This window comes from Echinops telfairi, unplaced genomic scaffold (genome assembly GCF_000313985.2).
Source record: "Echinops telfairi isolate 266 unplaced genomic scaffold, ASM31398v2 ScPeMD7_443;HRSCAF=831, whole genome shotgun sequence".
Classification (NCBI taxonomy): Eukaryota; Metazoa; Chordata; class Mammalia; order Afrosoricida; family Tenrecidae; genus Echinops; species Echinops telfairi.
The window spans coordinates 54,074,506-54,094,030 of NW_022104341.1; the positions used below are offsets into that span (position 1 = coordinate 54,074,506).

General features: G+C 36.8%; 1 protein-coding gene across 6 annotated transcripts in view; it reads right to left on the reverse strand.

Moving 5' to 3' along the window:
• SRSF11 (serine and arginine rich splicing factor 11) overlaps window positions 1-19,525 on the reverse strand; it is a 42,415-nt gene that overhangs the window by 12,633 nt on the left and 10,257 nt on the right. For 5 of the 6 annotated variants that reach the window (XM_045292141.1, XM_004699334.2, XM_045292143.1 and 2 more), the window contains 8 exons: window positions 17,861-18,079; window positions 11,605-11,738; window positions 7,784-7,893; window positions 6,302-6,394; window positions 5,562-5,611; window positions 4,647-4,774; window positions 2,274-2,355; window positions 1,746-1,877 (listed from right to left, as the gene is read on the reverse strand). In XM_045292141.1, coding sequence (XP_045148076.1) covers window positions 1,746-1,877; window positions 2,274-2,355; window positions 4,647-4,774; window positions 5,562-5,611; window positions 6,302-6,394; window positions 7,784-7,893; window positions 11,605-11,738; window positions 17,861-18,057 — 926 coding nt within the window. In that variant the 5' untranslated portion in view covers window positions 18,058-18,079. Of the gene's footprint in view, window positions 1-1,745; window positions 1,878-2,273; window positions 2,356-4,646; window positions 4,775-5,561; window positions 5,612-6,301; window positions 6,395-7,783; window positions 7,894-11,604; window positions 11,739-17,860; window positions 18,222-19,525 lie in introns of those variants that run through there. The other variant, XM_045292140.1, reaches the window with a different exon arrangement.

Consider the following 19,525-nt stretch of genomic DNA (forward strand, 5'->3'; position numbering starts at 1 on the left):
TTTCCCCAAGATACTATTATCTTTGAGAACAACATATATTTGAAGAAGTCCCTTGTATTAAAAAATACATACACATCTACCCTCAACTATTCTATTTTAGGGCCATTTGTTGTTCTAAGGAGGCCGGGTGGTGCTGGTCAGGTAAGCACTGAACTCCTAACCAGCTATACTGTGGAAAAAAACGGGGCTGATTTCTGCAAAGATCCAGTCTTAGAAACCCTCTATGGGGTCACTATGAGTCAGAATTAACTTAATGGAAGTGTTTTTTGTTTGTTGTTTATGAGCCCAAGTGGCACTCTTGGCTAAATATTGGAACACTAGCCACATAGTTTTCAAACTCAGCCACTCTGCAGAAAAAAGACGAGACAGCTTTGTGAAAGATGTATATATAGTCCAGGAAACACTGTATGAGGCCACTATGAATTGAGAGTTGAATTGACGAAAGGTTTGTTGTTTTAGGCTAAACCTTGTACAAGCATGTTCTCTATTCCATTCTCTCTCGTCATAGTGCTCAATCACCAAACTTTAAGTCTTTGTTTCTTCTTAAGTTTCCGTTATAGATGTCCTGTTACTGTCAGATCCTCCTACTTTGTCACGTTTTCCAACAAAATAATTCTAAAGCCCTGCCAGAAAAGTTCAAAGTATACACCTGAAAAAACAATCTTTATCATTTTTCTGTTTTCAGTGAAAACTTCCTAGTTATCACCTACAAGGACTTTCGTTGTCTCCTTAATTTTTTTTTTTAATTATAAATTTTATTTCCTGGTACTATACTAAATAGAAATACTTGCTATAGTAAAATTTCAAGAGTATAGTATATTTCAAAATCTTATGTTGGTTTTTGTACCACTCTTTGCCAAAAATTTAATTACCATCATTAAATCTCTCCTAATTTTAAGTAGCAAGTCAGTCAAATCATTGTCTCTTCCCCTTGTAATTACACTAATCTCTAAAGTTCCTGACAAAAACCAACCTACTGCCAGAGTTGATAAAAACTCAGGACAAAACAGAACTGCTCCAAAGGGTTTCTTTCTGATGCTAAAATTTTTATGGGAGCTGAAATGCTCACCTTTCACTGTCAAGAGTGGCTGTTGGGTTGAAACAGATGACCTTGAAATTAGCAGGTCAAGTTTAGCCCTGTGCTCTTCCAGGGTATGCCCAATTCTTTGTATGCCTCACAATGGCCCATTAAGCAACCTTGCTTGTCTGACAAATAATTTCCTATGCAATGATTAAAAGCTTCACTATGGGATGAACACGAATAATAGCAAAACTAATGATCTGGTTCCCATTATTTGAGCTAGATGTTTGCCAAGAATGAAATAGCTAAGACCTCAATTACATTTACTATTATAATTCTCCCTTAAGTTTCCAGTTGTCCCAAATCATGGATAAAAGCCTCCGTTATATGGTTAAGGGTCTAATATGTAGTAATCTTTAACTGTTTTAGGGTGCTTAAAGGAAGACGAGAGGCTTGTCTACCGTAACTCTTAGGCATATCATTGAGAATGGCTAGGAGGGTGCACAAGAATTTATACTTAAGAAACTTTACCCTTCGGTACATAGGTCAAATTTTCAATTAAAAAGCAGAACAAGAAAGCCATCTAAAATTTGAATTTGCATCTCTTTTAAGGTAGCATCATGTCCTTTCCTACTTATTTTTAAAATCATTTCAGTGGCCCTTTTTTTGAGGTCTTAAGTGCTCTGAATATCTTTCCATTCAAATGTCTAACAGTTTGATATACCTAGTTTTTGATGTGCTTCTTGATCTTCTACCTCTCTCTCTGGAATGAGATCTTCTCCGTCTTGGACTTTTGGATCTTCGCCTACTTCTTGACTTCGAATGTGATCTTCTCCGAGACCTGCTTCTGGATCGCCTAATGTAAAAGCAGCGCAGTTGTTTATTTATAAATAGTAATGAAAAAAACAACAACAAACCACTTGGTATCAAATTAAAGATTCATATATATGGGTTAGACACCAACAAGTAGGGGAAATTCCAAATGCAAGTTGCTTCCACTACTAACTATATAACCGAAATCTTAGATAGCTTAGAAACTAACAATACTTTCTATCACCTGGATTTTCTATTTAATTATGTACTCCAACTGTCAAATCACTCCATGTCCACTCTCTATCGATACATTTGTGAACTGTCATTCACTCATCACATTATGCACATCTTTATCATGGAGCCAGTGTGTTAACAGGCAACAGAATATGCCTAACATTGCCTTTGGTAAGACACAAATATATAGAGAATGTACTCTAACCTGTGCCTAGAAGATGAAGGAGTCCTCCTCCTCCTAGAATGTGATCTTGATCTTGAATGTCTTCGTTTTTCTTCTTTCTTATCTGGTTTTTAAAAAAAGTCTGGATTTAGAAATTTTATTAAGTAGGAAAATAATTCAAATTCAGGAATTATTCATAATTTCTTTACTATATTCTAGACTTTACATATATTCTTCAATGTTACAAGTGATCTTTTTACAATGAAAATAATCTAGTTTCTTAAAGGATACAATCAATCTAGGCTTTTCGTAGATCCCAATAGAATTTAAACTGTAAGCTAAAGGTTCCTTTTCATTTGTCAGACTGTGAAGAGTGAAAAGTCTACAAAGGAGCTACCAAAAGTAATCCATAAGGGAACGCTCTTCAGTTCTCATTCTTTAGAGGGCTTTAAGAGAGGAACTCCCTTACTGTCATAGGAGTTAGTGTTAGTAGGTAGGTGCCACTGAGTCAATTTTCACTTATAATCACATCATGTGACAGATTTGGACTGTCCCATACATTTTTGTGGCCATGATCTTTAAGGAATCAGACCATTCTCCCAGAGATTTTGAGCAGCTACAAACTGCCAGAATTTCTGGTAATAATGAGTACGTAACTGTTATCAGCCACTATGACCCACCCGTTTCTCACCAAGGTTCCATCTTCCCAAACACGATAACACTTTAGCCAAATTAAGATTTAATTTGCATGTGTATTTGTACTGGCAACCTTTTCCCAGCAAGCATTCATCTATGAATATAAAAGTAATTTTTAGCTACCATCCAGTTGGTATATGCCTAATTTTGACATCTTTTACATTGCAATAAGAATGCCTGTTTCTGGCTACCTTGACCACCAGTTTGTGGACATGACCATTGTGATTCGTGTGCTTTTTACTGGCTGAGTTTTGGACATAAATTTACAAGGGCTTTGTTTCTAGTTGTAGTCGGAAAGCTTTGCTGAAACTTGCTTAGTATCATTAACATGAAAGCCTCGCATGGACATTCTGGGTGATGGCGTTGGCTGTGCATGAGTTTCTTGCCTGAAGGTTTAAGAATTCTACCACAGAACCCGTGTCCTCTTCTCCCCAACCCCCAATTTACATTCTTAGTACTGTAAAATGTTAATTACCTTATATATGAGCATGTTTGGGAGTCAGAGAATGACTCATTTTTTCCCTCTACTATTTAAAGCTCTGTGTTCTAAGACCCCTTAACTCTAAAAAGTTGTAATTCATTCACTGCTTATTTCTGAGAGAAAATTGGCTCCAAGCTCAACAGCTCTTCCTGAAAAGTACCCATTATGGATGTTCTTTCTCATACAATTTTCAATTATGTCAGAACCAGATCTAAATGGTAATCCTATTCCCTACTTTCAAATAACATAGAACTTAGTAATGTAAGACCTGATTCATGAAATGAAGGGATCTCATTAATACATAAGCTATCATCAGAATGAGACTTCTTTGTTACTCAGATCACTGAATTATGAAATTTGTTGTGACTGTCATTATAAATAATGACAATTAGCAAAGAAGCTTTAAAATAATTCAAATATCAGGCAAGAGTACTCAATAAAAACTACAAAATAAAACTACAAAACACAAACAGGAAGCACCACCAAAAAAATGGGCAGTGTTTTGCCTTTGAAACTAACTACATAGATCTAGACAAGTTAAAACTACTGATCTAAAGAGAAAATTCAAATAAAGCAGCAGTATTGTTTAACATAACTTAAAAATTATTTTCTTAACACTGGTAGCATAGTGGGTTACACACTGTGCTTTTATGAAGACTACAGCCTGGAGAACCATCAGGGTAATTCTACTCTACTCGATAGGGTTTTCATCAGTTAGACAACTCAGTGGCAAACAATAACCCGCGCCCACACCCACCAATTTGTGATTAAGAGTAAACTGTAGCACATTTTAAAGTAAATTGAGGACCCCAAATAAAATATATGTATGCAGACACAGATAACCACCTATTTAATCGCAATTAGACAATATGAAGTGTTTGCTTCACGAGATTCTTTAGGCCACACTAAAAGGGGTGAAAATCAGTCAGACAACTTCAACTATGCAAATATGAAAACTATTATAAACACCAAGTTATAATACTAATTATTAAGATAATTCTTGGCATTTATATCATTTTGGGCTAGGTCTGTTTTGGGTTTGTTGTGAAGAACTATCTGATGCACTTGTAGGATGCTTAGTAATATCCCTGGCTTCTAAAGTTATCTCCAGATATTTTCAAATACACTTGAGTATCACATGATTTGTTTTGATCTTAATATTGAACATTTACAACACCTAAGAAAGAATTTGAAGAATGAGAGTTTAAGATTCAACACAATGGTATGACACATTTTACCTGGTTCTATAGCAGCAGAAATTAGCGATTGTGCTTCTCGTACTCTTTTCATCGCTTCCTCTATTTCTTTACTAGAAGTATCTGATTTCAGACTTGGTGAAACAAGACCAGCAGCCACATGATTCAATCTGAAACAGAATCACGAATTGAAATGTAACATATCTAGAAATGCCTTATATGACTTAATATATGTTTTAAGTTTCAATTATATTGATACTTTATTTTATAAGCTGGGTGGTAGGTACAACCTAACTTTTTAGTTTAATTCACACAGAAGCAGCACACCATCAGGTGTGGTCCAAGGATTATAAATAATAAAATCAAAATCTGAAGGAAAGGTATCAGGCCTTAAACTCAGAATAGTTGGCTTGCAGAAAGCTATGAATGACAGACCAAACTGCATTTACAGATACCCCATGTGGATTAAGCCTCTATTAAATCCCCTCTAACCCATAGTGCAGGGATGCATACAGCCTTGCTATCAGACAAAGAGCATTATAAAGTAGATAATGGCATATGCAGTTGGATTAAAATGTAGCACCGTTATCACGTGATCCTCCCTCCTGGCCCATTTTAAAGTTATTTCAGTTATTAGTACTTTCTTTTTGATTGAGGTTTTCCTGTTTTGTTGTTTCTTGTTATCATTTTGTATGATTTTCTGTATATGAAATCCAGAACAAGTAAAACTAGAGCTAGTAACTAGATTAAAAATTATCCAGGGTTAGGGAAGGGAAGGACAGGGAGAAAATGGTGAGGTAACGAGCATGGAAGAGAAGAAAATATTCTGAAATTGATAGTACTGATAATCATAATCTAATTCTTCTTGTATGATACATGAATCACATGCCAATGAAATATTACAAACAAGCCAACATATAGTCCTTCCAAATAACCCACTGAAAGATAACCTCTTACTTGGGATCAACGGTACTCATAAGCTTCAACAACTGATCTGCGGCAAGAGACTGCAAAAACAAAAACACACACATATATATATAGGCAAAGCAGTAATACACGAAGCAGTATATGATTGACATTTATTTTTCAGCATGGTGAAATGTCTGGAGACAAACTATTAAGCCTATTAAAAAGCCATTAAAACATACTCTAGGGTATACCACTGTTCAAGAAACACAGAATGTAGCTTATACTTGCCATACAGTGCACACATTTTAAGCATTAAAAGAAATTAAACGCTAGCATACTGGCTACAATACTGGACTATCTTTGCAAGTTAAATCTGAAATGTATGGGGCGTTACAATCTAGATTTTAGGGAACAATTCATTCTTCCTTGTTTATTTTAAGATGTTCTAAAGGTAATGTTTTGAAGTACAACAAAAGTCCTTAGAGTCAGTCTGACAAAAACGCCTTAACAAAGACTGAAAAAAAATGGTTTAGCTCAATTGTCACAAAGGAAAAGCAACCATTCCAAGAGAGGAAGTAACAGAAAGGTAAAGTATAAACCTAGTTTCCCATCCTTTAATGGTTGTTTTTTGATTCCCATGACATAAGGATATTAAACTGTAAATTATGACAATTTTAATGAGACATTTTAAAACATCAATAAATTTCCATTTGAAATAAAAATTAAGTTAATAGTGCATGTTCTTTAATTATAAAAAACTCTTAAAGTTGAAGAGGAATAAATTATACCTGAGAGTTCAAGTTTGCTCCAGGCAGCCCAAGGGCAGCAAGGGCAGGATCAAGAGTAGGAGCTCCCAAAGCAGCTAATGGAACAGCGCCAATCTGTGAAATTTTAAATTCCTTTTATTTACAACTTCATTCCTGTTCTCTATCAAAGGATAGCAACTTTTTCCCTGGTACAAAGTCATGTAGTCTCTATTTTAGCTACTAAGCTCTTCTGCATTATATCACAAAATCGGCCACAGAAAACAGATGAATACAGTATTCCAATGAAAATTTATTAACAAGATAGGTTTAGTTTCTAGTCCCTAGGGTGAAGTTTGCTGATCTTTGACCTACATAATAAAAACAAAACCATTCCCACTGTCACTGAGTTGATTCTGACTCATAGCGCTCTCATAGGTCAGGCAATTGTTATTGGTTGCCTATTCTTGACAAAGGATAGCAGCCCAATGTATAACCAGTACACTACCAGCGCTACTTTTTGAGCTATACAACGAAGCCCTGTTATTTTTTTTCACTTACTGAATTTTACTATTAAACCAGGATTTAGAAAAAAATCCAAGAAATTTCTATATATTCTTGTCCCAAATGTAATAATTACTTTTGTTACAAATCCACCTTTCTTTGTCCTAAGAGTTCCGATGACACAGTGGTTAGAAAGCACTCAAACCCACCAGCCTTTCCCATGGTGCTAAAATAGAACACAATATGCCTCTATTAAGATCTAGCTTTGAAAATCCTCCAGGATAGCATTAACTCCTTCCTATGTGGTTGCTCTGTCAGAAGTGACTCAAGAACGGGTCTTGGTTCAGTTTGCTTTCTGACACTGCAGACAAAAACATTTTTCCTTTGGCAGATGGTATGGTACTAAGCATTAAAAGGAGGGGCTTCTCACCTGCGTTCCTGTATCCCATAACAAGAAGCAGAAAGTGGTACACTCAGTGGTCATCACCTTTCAGTAATTACCAGTAATACTCTCTTGGGAAAAGTCACTACCCAACAAGTCTTACTATTTGGCCACTCTCAAACACATATCTTGGAAAAATTATAGTCTAAAATGATTTTTGGTCAGATAGTGTAACATGACAAAAAATAATAATTTATAAATTATCAAGGGTTCATGAGGAAGGGTGGGGTGAGGAGGGAGGGGGAAAAATGAGCTGATGCCAGGGGCTTACGTGGAGAGCGGGTGTTTTGAGAATGATGAGGGTAACGAATGTACAAATGTGCTTTATACAATAGATGTATGATTGTGACAAGTGTTGAATGATTCTTTACTATAGAGGTCTGAACTTGAGCTTTATTTTCTTTCAGAGTCCTAGCACGTAAAATATGCAGTTTTAAGTTACTTTATTTATGACTATAATAGAATCTTTAAAAATATTATGCATATGTGGCATCAGTCTAGGACAAGAATTCTATTAGCATTTAAAAATCTCAAGCAGATTTAGCCGTACTCAAAATTTAAATATTTGACAGAACTTTTACCTGGGTAAGTGGGTTGGGTGTAGGCAGGAGTCCACCACCAGGCAGAAGACCTGCCACTGCATTAGCTGGTGCCAATAGAGACAAAGCCTTAGTCTCATCAGGAATAACTCCTGCAGAGAAACATCCTTGCATTAGGACACATTCTTTTGCAAGAAAGAAAAACACACAAAAACACCCAGAAAATGTCTCCCTGATACACCACCTGAGTTTGTTGAAAGTACTTATGTTCGCTAAAATATAAAGCTTGATTTCTATGATTTATCATTAATTTTATGTCAGAATGAAACTTCAATGTGTGAAAATGTTTCCTTTTTCTCTACAAATGGTTAAGTTTCTAGAGTAAAAAAAAATAGCACAATACACACTACTTTTTTGTTAACACTGCCAAGATTTCATCACCTGTACTCGATTTCTAAGTCATGAACCAAACGTAAGCAAGCACAGTCGTTCTCCAGGGGTGTGCTCTCAACTTTCAAAAGCTGTTTTATGAACAACGACTCGAGTCGGCTGCTTCACTATAAAGCACACAGAAAAATCAAGATACACAAGACAAAAAAAGTTTGATTTAGGGGTTAATAATATGGTACAGTTACTACGATTTTTTTTACACCTACCATATAAATTTTTGTAAAAATTAAGAGAAGAAAAGTATGTAAAGGAAATACTCTGTTGGAATCAAGTGTAGGGCTTTTGCTGACTCATCAAAATGAATGTTTGCGAAGGCCTCTGAATACACTCAGGATACATGTGTGGGAAATGAGTAAGAGACAAAGGATAACTAAACAACATGGCACATTCCTTACCTGTACAGTAAAATGCATTACGCTCCAAACATGTGCCATGCTAGCCATACCAAAAAATGCTGCTATATGTTATCAGTTCAAAAGCTAACTTAGCCAAACTCCATAAGCCGAGAGGCATGTATGTCTGTTTTAAACCCTAATCCGTGTATTCAGATACAATCTAAGGGTCCTATGACAAATATTTATGTAGACAATTTAAATTCTATCCAACAGCAAAAGCCCTATACAGATGGATTAATCTGCTAATGTGCCCAAGCCCCCAAAATGAGAGTTCAATAATACAATTAAACTACATATTTTCAAATACCAGTAGTATTTCTGTAATACATATTAAGAAACTGCATCTCATCATAAAACATACAATATGTACAGGGCACTTAAGAGAAACTGGATAAGCTGCAGAAGAAAACTGTTGGGTGGTATTTTCAGCAGGGCCTGGTATATAGTTCAGGCTGAACCAGGGAAAAGAACTGTAAAACACAACAACAAAAAAGAAAAACCACTGTTAAATAAAGGTAATGGTTCCTTCCACCTATACTGAGAAGTGCCGATAATATAAACAAATGTATACTACACAGCACTGTTATCTTGCTTGTGTCAGAGCTGTCATCAATTTAGATACCAAGAGTTATGGAGGGGGAGGGAGAAGATAATTTAGATACAGGGCATTAATGCATCAATATTAACAAACCTACAAAGATTATGGGATAATTTTGCATGCAAAATTATGTCTCAAGAGGATATATCTATCTTACTCAAGTTAGTGCATTTGCAACATTTCTGGCAAACTAAAATCCTCTTCAATTTATTGAGACACCTGATAGAAGATCTGCATCCATTAAAAAAAAAATCATGCATCTGATCCTCTGATTAAAAAAAAAAACTATTTAAAAATAAAACTACAATTTAAAAATAGCAATGAGGCCCCTCACCAGTTAATTTTCATGCGTCAAGAGTATTTTTTTTACTGCTGCTTTGATAGAACCATGAAATACTGCATGAATGTGTAGAAATGAAAGAAAAAGAAACAGACAAAAGAAACAAACATTAACCAAGGAACCTAAATAACCCCCAAATCCATTACTCCTATTAAGAGTTCCTTCCAAATCCAGCTTTCTCACTTAAGACTGCTCCTTACCATAATCTTGTTTATTATTCTAAAACACTGAGGAAGAGCCAACACCAAAGTGTAAAAGTTGAAACTAATGAATCTTGAATAAAAGATATTGAGTAAATTATTCAGTAGACAACATTAATACAGCATATCATGAAAAATTATACCGAGTAGCTTTTTGTACAATGTAGCTGTAATTCTACCTATACATGTTCAAATACTTCTTTCAAACACAGGTCTAGGAAAAATTAGTCTAAAATTATTTCTGAAAGCCAGTTATGATATGCTGTATTATGTTTGTGAAGTCTAATACGTAACCAGTACACATATGAAAACTTAAGGAGGAAAATGTTTTGCATATTACGCATGGTCTGATCTTTTTGCCAAGACCTATTTTTACTCATCTTGATTTTGAATTTCTCTTGGCAAAGCTTTATCCTATAACAGACATACTGGCATTACAGAAATTGCTTTAATCAAAACACTTGCTCAAAAATTTATCTTCAAGAAACCAAAAACCAACTAACCAACCAACAATCCCCACCACCCCCACGTACACCTTAATACTGGGCCCAAATACTTTTAGATTATGGAGACAGAAGTACTGTTATTATTCAGCATGCCTTAACCAATCTATGAATATAAGTTCATTTCTTAGAAAACCAAAGGCAATTTCTCTGTTTTAAGGACTCTAGACACTTTACAACTTTTACAAGGCATGTTAAATGTTCATATTGGTATTCAAAGATCTATGACAGCATCTAAAAACAACAGCATTGAGATTCTCCATCCACTGACCAGTTCATTAAAGGTATACGAACTTAAATCCTGGCCAGCTATTTAGTAACTCAAAATCCAGTAAACTTAAAATACTTAAGTGATTTCTTCGATCAAAATTTATAGTTACCCAAGAGCAAATCAGTAACAGCACAATGGGAACAAATGTGATTAATAAATATGGCTTAGAAAATTTTATAAAATGGCATATTTAAGTAGTGTTGTCTTGCCACAGTGGTTTTTATATCCAAAAAACCTGCTCATTTTTTTTCCTGTCAAATTACTTTAACAGCCTAAAATGTAAAAAGAGAAAATGTAGTTAACAAATGGTTACACCAGGAAAACACTTGGGGGGACTTGAGTGCTTGCTGGCCTTTAGTTAATGTCTAGAATCCCCTGTAGCTGCAGAGGACCCACTGTTTTTCAGTCATCTGGAAGGGTTTTGCATTTGCCTTCTCCACTACAAAAATCACACACACAAATAACAGAGAAAAGAATTTATTATTTAGAGATATTCTAGAAATTATAGCAAGAACATGAAAATCTGGCATAAAAACACAACACCCAGTGCCCATCTGGCACCTAAGCTATAGAACATATTGAACTTTTTGCCAAATCAATATATTGCAACCCTTGGTATACTGGAAGAATTCAACATAGGATTTTTCTTTCCTCATCAGGAGAGAGGGCACACTAGAGAAATAAAACCAACCTAGTCATATATGTAAAACAGAAATAACAGTCATGCATTTCAGGGTTTCTTATAAGTCTGCATGGAATAAGCCATTTGCCATTAGGACTTAAATTAAAAAAAAAAAAACACAACCAAAAAACCTCAACAGTAAGTTTACTTTAAGTAAAAGAGTTGTCTTATTGAGTTAAAACTATGGGCACAGTTTTCGTGAACTTCTAAGTATTTCATAAGAAAGCAAAAGTTGAATATATAAAAGATCTCATTTGCAATTTTAAAAATTAAAAGTCTCCAAGTAAAAATTATGAACTGCAGTATAACAAGGGTTTCAAAATGTTAACAGTTTAAATGTCTAATACTCATGCTATAACTATACTGAGGTAGATTAGATGATCATCTTAGGATGCCCACATAGATAGTTAAACAAAGCACAAACCTTCTGCATATGGTACGACTATCAAAGCTCTGTCAACGAATACAGTGTTTGTCAGATGCTGTGCCACAACTGCCGAGTCAGGATCATGGAACTTAACAAAGCAGACACGGGATGACACTGGCAAAGGTGAATCACTAAAATACAAAAATACAACATAAAAGAAAAAGAGTAGCAGTTATAATACAAACACCTCTAACTCAAAAACCAATGCTTCTCTCTCCAAAGTAAAATACATTAATTATGTAAAGAAAAAAATGACATTTCAAATAATGAACTCATGTAGATATAAAAGATATTTACAATTGTTTAAATTTATACAAGCTGAAAAACCATTTGAAACTAAATCTTCGCAGTATAGTATACACAGGCTCTAGGTATCTATCACCAGATGGTAAACTTTTTATCATGGCCTTTGTTCTGTCTTTTGTATTTTAGTAATTTCCCTAGCAATATTCCTTATGTGAAAATCGTTGCCACAGTCAATTGCTTTATGGTAACCCCTATGTACATAGGCAAGAACTGTACCTATCAGTAGTATTAAACACACACACACACACACACACACACACCCGCCCACTCCCCTCACTGCCAATGAATCCATTACAACTTATAGCAAGACCCTACTAAACCAGAAACTGTGTTTCTGAGATTGTAAATCTTTTTAAGAGTAGAAAGCCTAGTTTTTCTCCCAAGCAGAGGGAAAGAAAAACAAGGTTTTTCCAGCTCCAGCACCAAAGAATATACTGGCAAAATGCATTTTTCAATAAGCGTTCTTGCCCTGAATACCGTAACTAGTGTCAAGTCTTTCCCTCTTTAAACTCCTTGGTTTCATAAGTAATTAAGGCACTATGGCTTAGTTCCTTCCAGAGGAAAAAAAAAATTAAGCATATATGGGGAACCAAACTATCTTTTGCCCCTAGTACTAACCACTCCCATTAGCAAATTGTTTCCTTGGTTAAGACAAAAAACAAGTGCATGTTATGGCAGTGTAATGCAGAGTGAGAATGAATTTTTATATGGGGATATCTAAATTTCTGACATGAAACCCTGAAAGAAAAAGATCAAATAAAAGCAGAGCATGTTCCTCAGTTCCACACCTAAAGTTGAGAACCAATGGTCTAAGGCAGTAGTAATCACCCATGGCTACCCATTAGTTTCATCTGTGAGATAAAAATATTCAAGCTTTCTGCTCCATTATCATGGTAATCAATGAATTCATCTGTGATGGAGAGCTTCTTCAATTCTTACTGACAATTTACTTTTATTTTTTAATTAAATAATTTTATTGGGGCTCGTACAACTCTTATTACAATCCATCCATCCATCCATCCATCCATCGTGTCAAGCACATTTGTCCATTTGTTGCCATCACCATCCTCAAAACATTTGCTTTCTACTTGAGCCCTTGATATCAGCTCCTCATTTCCCCCTCCCTCCCGAGCCCTTGATAATTTGTACTAAAACTACAGCAGTATTTTTCTTTCTTTTTTCTTACATCCACATTTTTGCCCCTTAAAAAGTAGTTCTATGTATGGATATCACCTTATGTCCTAACACCTTACAAAATGCCTTGGGAAATAATACATAATCAAATCATCTTAAAATGGTGACCTCTATTAATTTAACACTTGTGTGTTTGAAGTAAAACTTAAGCGTAAAGTTCTAAAACATTGATTAGGCCTTTCAAGAAACTTAAAAAAAAAAAAAAGCCTTTAAATAAGTTAAATAGATTCCCATTTGCTTGTGAGATATTTGCATTTTTCTATCCACATATCATAATAAGAATGTTATAATTAATACCTTTGGCACATTGAATCCTGTAAGTGGTGATTTAACCACCATGGAAAAAGTAATAACAGTAAGATAAGAAATCCCTCAAAAAATAAACCTACTGCCATGAAGTAGATTCCTACTCATAACTCTAATTCGGGCATATGAGACTAAATCTTCATACAAGAGCAGATAGCCTCACCTTTCTCCAGTTAAGTGGCTAGTAGGTTTTACTTGCGCATACAGTTTTCAAGTTTGAAACAAAGCTAATTATGTAACAGGAGTAAACTACCTATAATATAAAATGGCATTAAGCAATACTGTCTTATCATAGTGGCTTAGATCCAAAAACACCTGCTTAATTTTTTTCTGTTAAATTACTTAAGAGCCCACAATGATAAATCAGAAGGGTGAATGATTTATTTCATCTTACTGCAAGGCTCATTTAGATTTTGACTAAGGATCTTTTGTTACTATTTCACCCAACACAATGAACTACATTTTTATACTTTCTTAATTTTGTGCAAGTAAAACTTTTAAAAATGTAAATCACTCAATTTTAAGTATAGAGACAGGCACAATTAAAAAGTTCCCCCACCCCAACCCCACCTTAAATCCACTGCCATTATGCCAATTCCAACTCAAATAGACAAGCCAAAGCACTGCTTCTCAGGGTTTCTGAGACAGTTCACAGGCACAGAAAGGCTAATCTTTCTCTTGTGTAGGGGCTGCTGTTTGGTTTGAATTACCAACCTTGCCATTAGCAGCCCAATACCTAACTCCAGAGAAAGAAATCTGAACTTCTTAAATGGTACTTTTGCCCTCCACCTATTGTTTCTGTATTTCCTCCAACTACCTATGGATGTTTTTAAAAGCATCCTTTGAGACCTGTGAGGCTCATCTCCATCCTACCGAATGAGAATCCTTTTATAAGAGGGGAACTCTTGAGTTTAAATTTTCTAGTTTCTCAGTTGATATTCATACCCATGGGAATGTCTGGATCAAGTCACTGATTATCACTTTCAATTCCTATCTTAAACTGTGCTAAAGATCTGAGAATTTTGAGCTTTAAACCAGACATTTCCTAAACCCGAGTAAGCAACAGGTAACTTTCACTCAAAGTTTAATTTGCTTACCTTGTATGATTTCTCTTTGTATTCCTTTTATTATTCAGCTCTAAAGAAATGGTGGTAAAAAAATCTCAAATGGTCAAAAGCATGACACTAGGATTAAACTGTTCTGACACTATTGGTAGTGTGGCTTAGGGATGTAAAATGTTAAATATGGTCTTCCTCTGGACTGTAAGGACTGGGTAAAATAGGAAACAAAGCACTTATTACAGAGAAACAGTTCAGACTTTCCAGTATGTTTTATGAACTAGACCTAAAATAATCTTGGTTTATTGTGTGGTGCAGTGAATTACTTCAATGGCTCTTCTAGCCAGGCTTTGTAAATCCCATCAAATCACTGAATGGGACCATGGACTAGGACATACAGAATTCTAACATCTGGATTGGCAAATTTTGACATCCTGCCACGTTTAAAAAAGCATCACAAAGGAGTAATGGGAAGATCGCACTGCCACCAAGAAAGAAGAGTAGAGTATGCCATTTGGACCCCGAGATCCCAGAACATCTTTTCTAGTGAGCAGAGCTGTAACAGGAGCAGTGACAGCAGTACAAGAGTACAAATTAGAGCACTGGGTATTTTATCAGCAGATATAGAAATTTATGACACTTGCCTGAGGAGCACAGAGGCCAAGGCAGCCATGTGGCTACGGCCTAGGAGAGAGATGTGCTGGCAGGCAATAGCTTAAGCTTTTAAAATATTAATTATAACCCACAAATTTCCCTAGTAAACCCCATAACCCTGAGTATTGTCTCAGTTCGGTGTGGTTTTTGCCAAGATTATCTGAACTCAGCAGAGCAGCAACTTGTGTCTTGGGAGGGACAAGTGGTACTGGAATTGGTAAAGATTAGAGGTATGTTTGACCTCCGCCTCATGTAATTTGACCTTGGACCAATGCTGAATTTGATTTTCGTTCCCCTTTGAAAGCTGGAAGTGGTTGGTTGCTGCCCCTATGCCATTTTTGGTTTTTCAACAAAAGAATACATGGGGGAGACACAGTTTTCAAATAGCGGCAGGGCTGTTGCCCTGAAAAAGGGATTAGATACATTTTTTTATCTTGTTGGACTATACTTACCCTACTGGGTGAAATTATAGGTTAGCAAGTTTTTACTTAAAAGAACTAAGAAACAGATGAATTCATTTACAATGGGAATCTTGAGCAGAATGTCACTGAAACATTCAGTTTAACTCAAAGGAGGCTCCGCACAAAGTACACATTTATAATTAAGACCGAAAGATTTATTAGGCATGAATGGGGTTCAGTTACATAAGTACTTTAAAGAGTACTCTTCAAATGATGGTGATTATCCCTAAGGGCAAAATGTGGTCATATTAGCTATTGAGATTTAAACCAGTAAAAAATAATATAACAAAGTAGTCATCTAAGAAATACTGTTGGGGCAATGAATGTACAAATGCGCTTTACTCAATTGATGTTTGTATGGATTGTGACAAGAGTGGTATGAGCCCCTAATAAAATGATTTTAAAAAAAGAGACACAAATAACAATGTGAGGCAAAAGGACAATAAAAGTCAGACTCTATAAAAAAAAAGAAATACTGTTCAAAACTAGAAGATCACTAGTGGTACTGTAACATTCACTCTATTATAACCACGTTATATTTTCAGAAGAGAGTTTATTTGTATGTGGGAACACATACAAATTTATTTGTATGGAGTCAAAGAGCAAAAAACGTGTCAATATTTATCCCTTCCCAAGGCAAGGAAACCCTGGTGGTCTAGTGATTACACGTGTTGCTATTCTCAAAGCCAGCAGTTTTGTTTTAAACTACCAGCCACGACATGAATGATTAGGCTTTTTACTCTCTACAGAGCTAGTCTCAGAAACCCACAGGGACATCTCTATTCTGGCCTATAGGGGTCTCTGAGTCCACATCAACTCAGCTTATTTGAGAATAAATAATGCAGGGAAAGAAGTCTTATTAGGTACAAATAATATATATAGTCTCTAGGACCTATGCTGGTTAGGATGGAAATGTTCATTTGACTACAAAGCTAACAGCCAGCCTGGTTCATGCTGCCCCTGCATTAGGTAAAACAAACCAGTAAACTGCCTGTCTGTCTTTGTGGTCTCTTCATAGACACATTGTAAAAAATGTATCTTCAAATGATCAAGCTAATTCTAAGACAGCAAATGAAATAAAGTGCATAATTTGTGAGACTAGAATGAATGTCATAAATAAACCTAATTATCCCCAATGCCTGGAGTAATAAAATGGCCAAACGTGTCATTGACTTCCTCTTATTCTGTCACTTTATTGTATATTAATTTTACTTACAATTTAGGAGTATCTTAAGTGATAAAATGGCATAGTAACATCTTTCTGTATACTCATTTTATACATGCTAATTGTAATCCCAAACAAGTCTTCAGAAAGTTCATGAGAAAATCCCATTATTTTAATTTAATTTCCACCCCCACCAACTTTTTGGAGCCCTCTCACTTCTATTTAAAAACAAACAAGCAAACAAACACACTCCCTCAAAATGTAGGCGCTCTTCCCAGAATCCTACCTGGCACAAATGATGCCAGAATTGCCTATTTTCTTAAAAACTAAAGGCAATATACCACTTAAAGTGTCTGAAGTGTGACATCGCAACCAGTTACTGTATAGTCCCAAACGACCATGGAAACTATGGTATTCACAATTTTCACTTCCCAAAGAACACACTATTCTACTATTTCAGCCGTTCACTTTAGTTTTGTAACCAAAATAATTTTTAGCATGTAAAAACAAGATAAAAAACACTAAAAAAAAAAGAGTATTGTTTGTTCTCATAAACAATCGTTAAGTAACAGAAACATGTACATTATTTAAACAAAACGGAAAAAATGTTTCAGTTATAACCCATTTTTGTTATTATAAAAATTAAGCCCTCTAACCTATTGAAGTAGTGTCAAAAACATGTTGATCTCTGATTTGTATATCCTGGGCCAGAACCACTGAGAAACAATATTCAGCAACAAGTGAACCACTGCTTAAAGTTTATCATCAAATGAACACGGGGTGAATAACTTTTTCACCTTTGTTTCAGAGAATCCCTAAAAAAATGACTCACTACACACACGGTGGCCGGCCCTGCATGCCTAGGGCACAACGACCACGTCGGCAATTTTTTTTTGGGGGGGGGGCGGGGGGGGGGGGATTTGAGATCGTGAGCCCTGTAACTGCCTCATGACATTATTTGTAGGCCTACCACGAAGATTCTATTTCCGAAATAAAATAATTGGTCTCAACGAAGCTGGCTGGCGCAGGAAGCAACTCAAGGGTAAGGCCCTAAGGAAATGAGTGGCTCAGGCCTAGGCCCGGCGGCGAGAGACGGGGGCCATACTCACTCCGGCGGGAAGAGGCGCAGTTCGTCGATCTTGCCCAGGAAACCGAAGAGGGTCCGCATCTGCTCAGAGCTAGCGCTCGGGGAGACATTAGTCACCTGGATTACCTCGGTGCCGCCGCCGCCGCCGCCACCTCCGCCACCGGGCCCGCCGCTGGGGCCCGGGCCCGCCGTGCTGGGGACGACGGTGGTGTTGCTCATGGCGCTGCTCGTTTTCTCGCTCCTGCTTTAACACATCAAACACACAACAAACAGTAAGAGGGAGAGGGAAGAAGAACCGAGTCGCGGAAGACTGAGAAGTCCGCTGGTACAGCCGCCCCGCCGCTCGCCGGGGGGAGGGGACGGGAGCGCGCGAGTTCGAGCTGGCGCAAAACAAACGGCCGCCTCCGCCTAGCCCACAGGAAGCTCAAAGCGGCCCGAGTCCCCAGAAGACACCGCGGCGCCCTGGCGCGTCACTGCTCGCCCGCCTCGCCCCGCGCAGGCCCAGTAGATCCCGCCTGCAGCCAAGGGGCGCGAGACGCTAAGGCTAGTTGAAAGGCGTCATTTCCCTTTCCGTCTCCCCCACCAGTATAAAATGTTAAATTTTAACCCAAGGCCATTGAGTTGATTCCGACTCACAGTGACCTTATATGGGGGTTCTGAAGCTTTGTGAATCATTTCGGAAGGAAACAGTCTCACCTGACAAGTGCCACCAGGGCTCCATTGTTTCTCATGAAAGCCTCTGTTAGTTACTTAATTGGATTTCAATTAATAACCGACTTTAGAAACATTTTACACACCCCCTGGAGGCATAAAAATCAAGCGCAGGGCAGGAACCAGAAAGGTCACTATTTTTTCAGGAGAAAGATAAGTCAGCTTCCCTCAGGATTGTCGGGAAAACCATGAGGGCAGTTCTACTAACTCAACTTTCTGGGCCAGTCCAGGACCCAGCGCAGTGTCACACAGTCAGTGCTCAATAAGTATATTAAATATTCCGCATTACATCCTTCACAAGTCAATCCTAAAATACTTGCTAAATAATTGACTTTTATGAGGGCAAGTCGCAAAGTATTGCTACTGTGTTCCAGTTTTTATGAGTTTATTTCAAACAAAATGTCATTTCTGCAAACAAGTTCACTAATACATTTGCCTCAAGTCTTCTGAGGGTGCCTTCAAAACAAAAAGTTTGAAACGTAACCCCCCACCCTAATTTACAAAAAGTTAAAATAGAAAAATTCAATGAAAATAAGTGCTTTCCAAGGGGGATCTGCCAGGCCAATTAAATCCAAGGCAGCAAGGTCATGTCAGAAAGTCAAGTAACCTGTCTCGTTTGGGATCCCCACGGGGTAAGTAAACCTTAAGATTTTCTTGAAGGACACAAGATAATCATCGGGGCTTATTGTGAAAGGGTTGGAGAAAATTAGAAACTGCACTCTCAAGGAAAAAACGCCAGGAAAGCTGCAATAAGGATTTTTCCCATCAGGCAACTCATTCACCCATTTTTCCAGGGTGGCAAGGTCTGCCTATGAAAATTTGGTCGGGAAACCTTACCCTATTCTTCCCACAGCCCCATCTATGTCCCTTCAGACTTTGTTTCCCAAACACAATATATAGAAGAAACATGATTTGAGTCCCTTGAGGATTTCAACACTGCTGCTTTAAAGCCACCTAGACCATTATTTCTTGAATG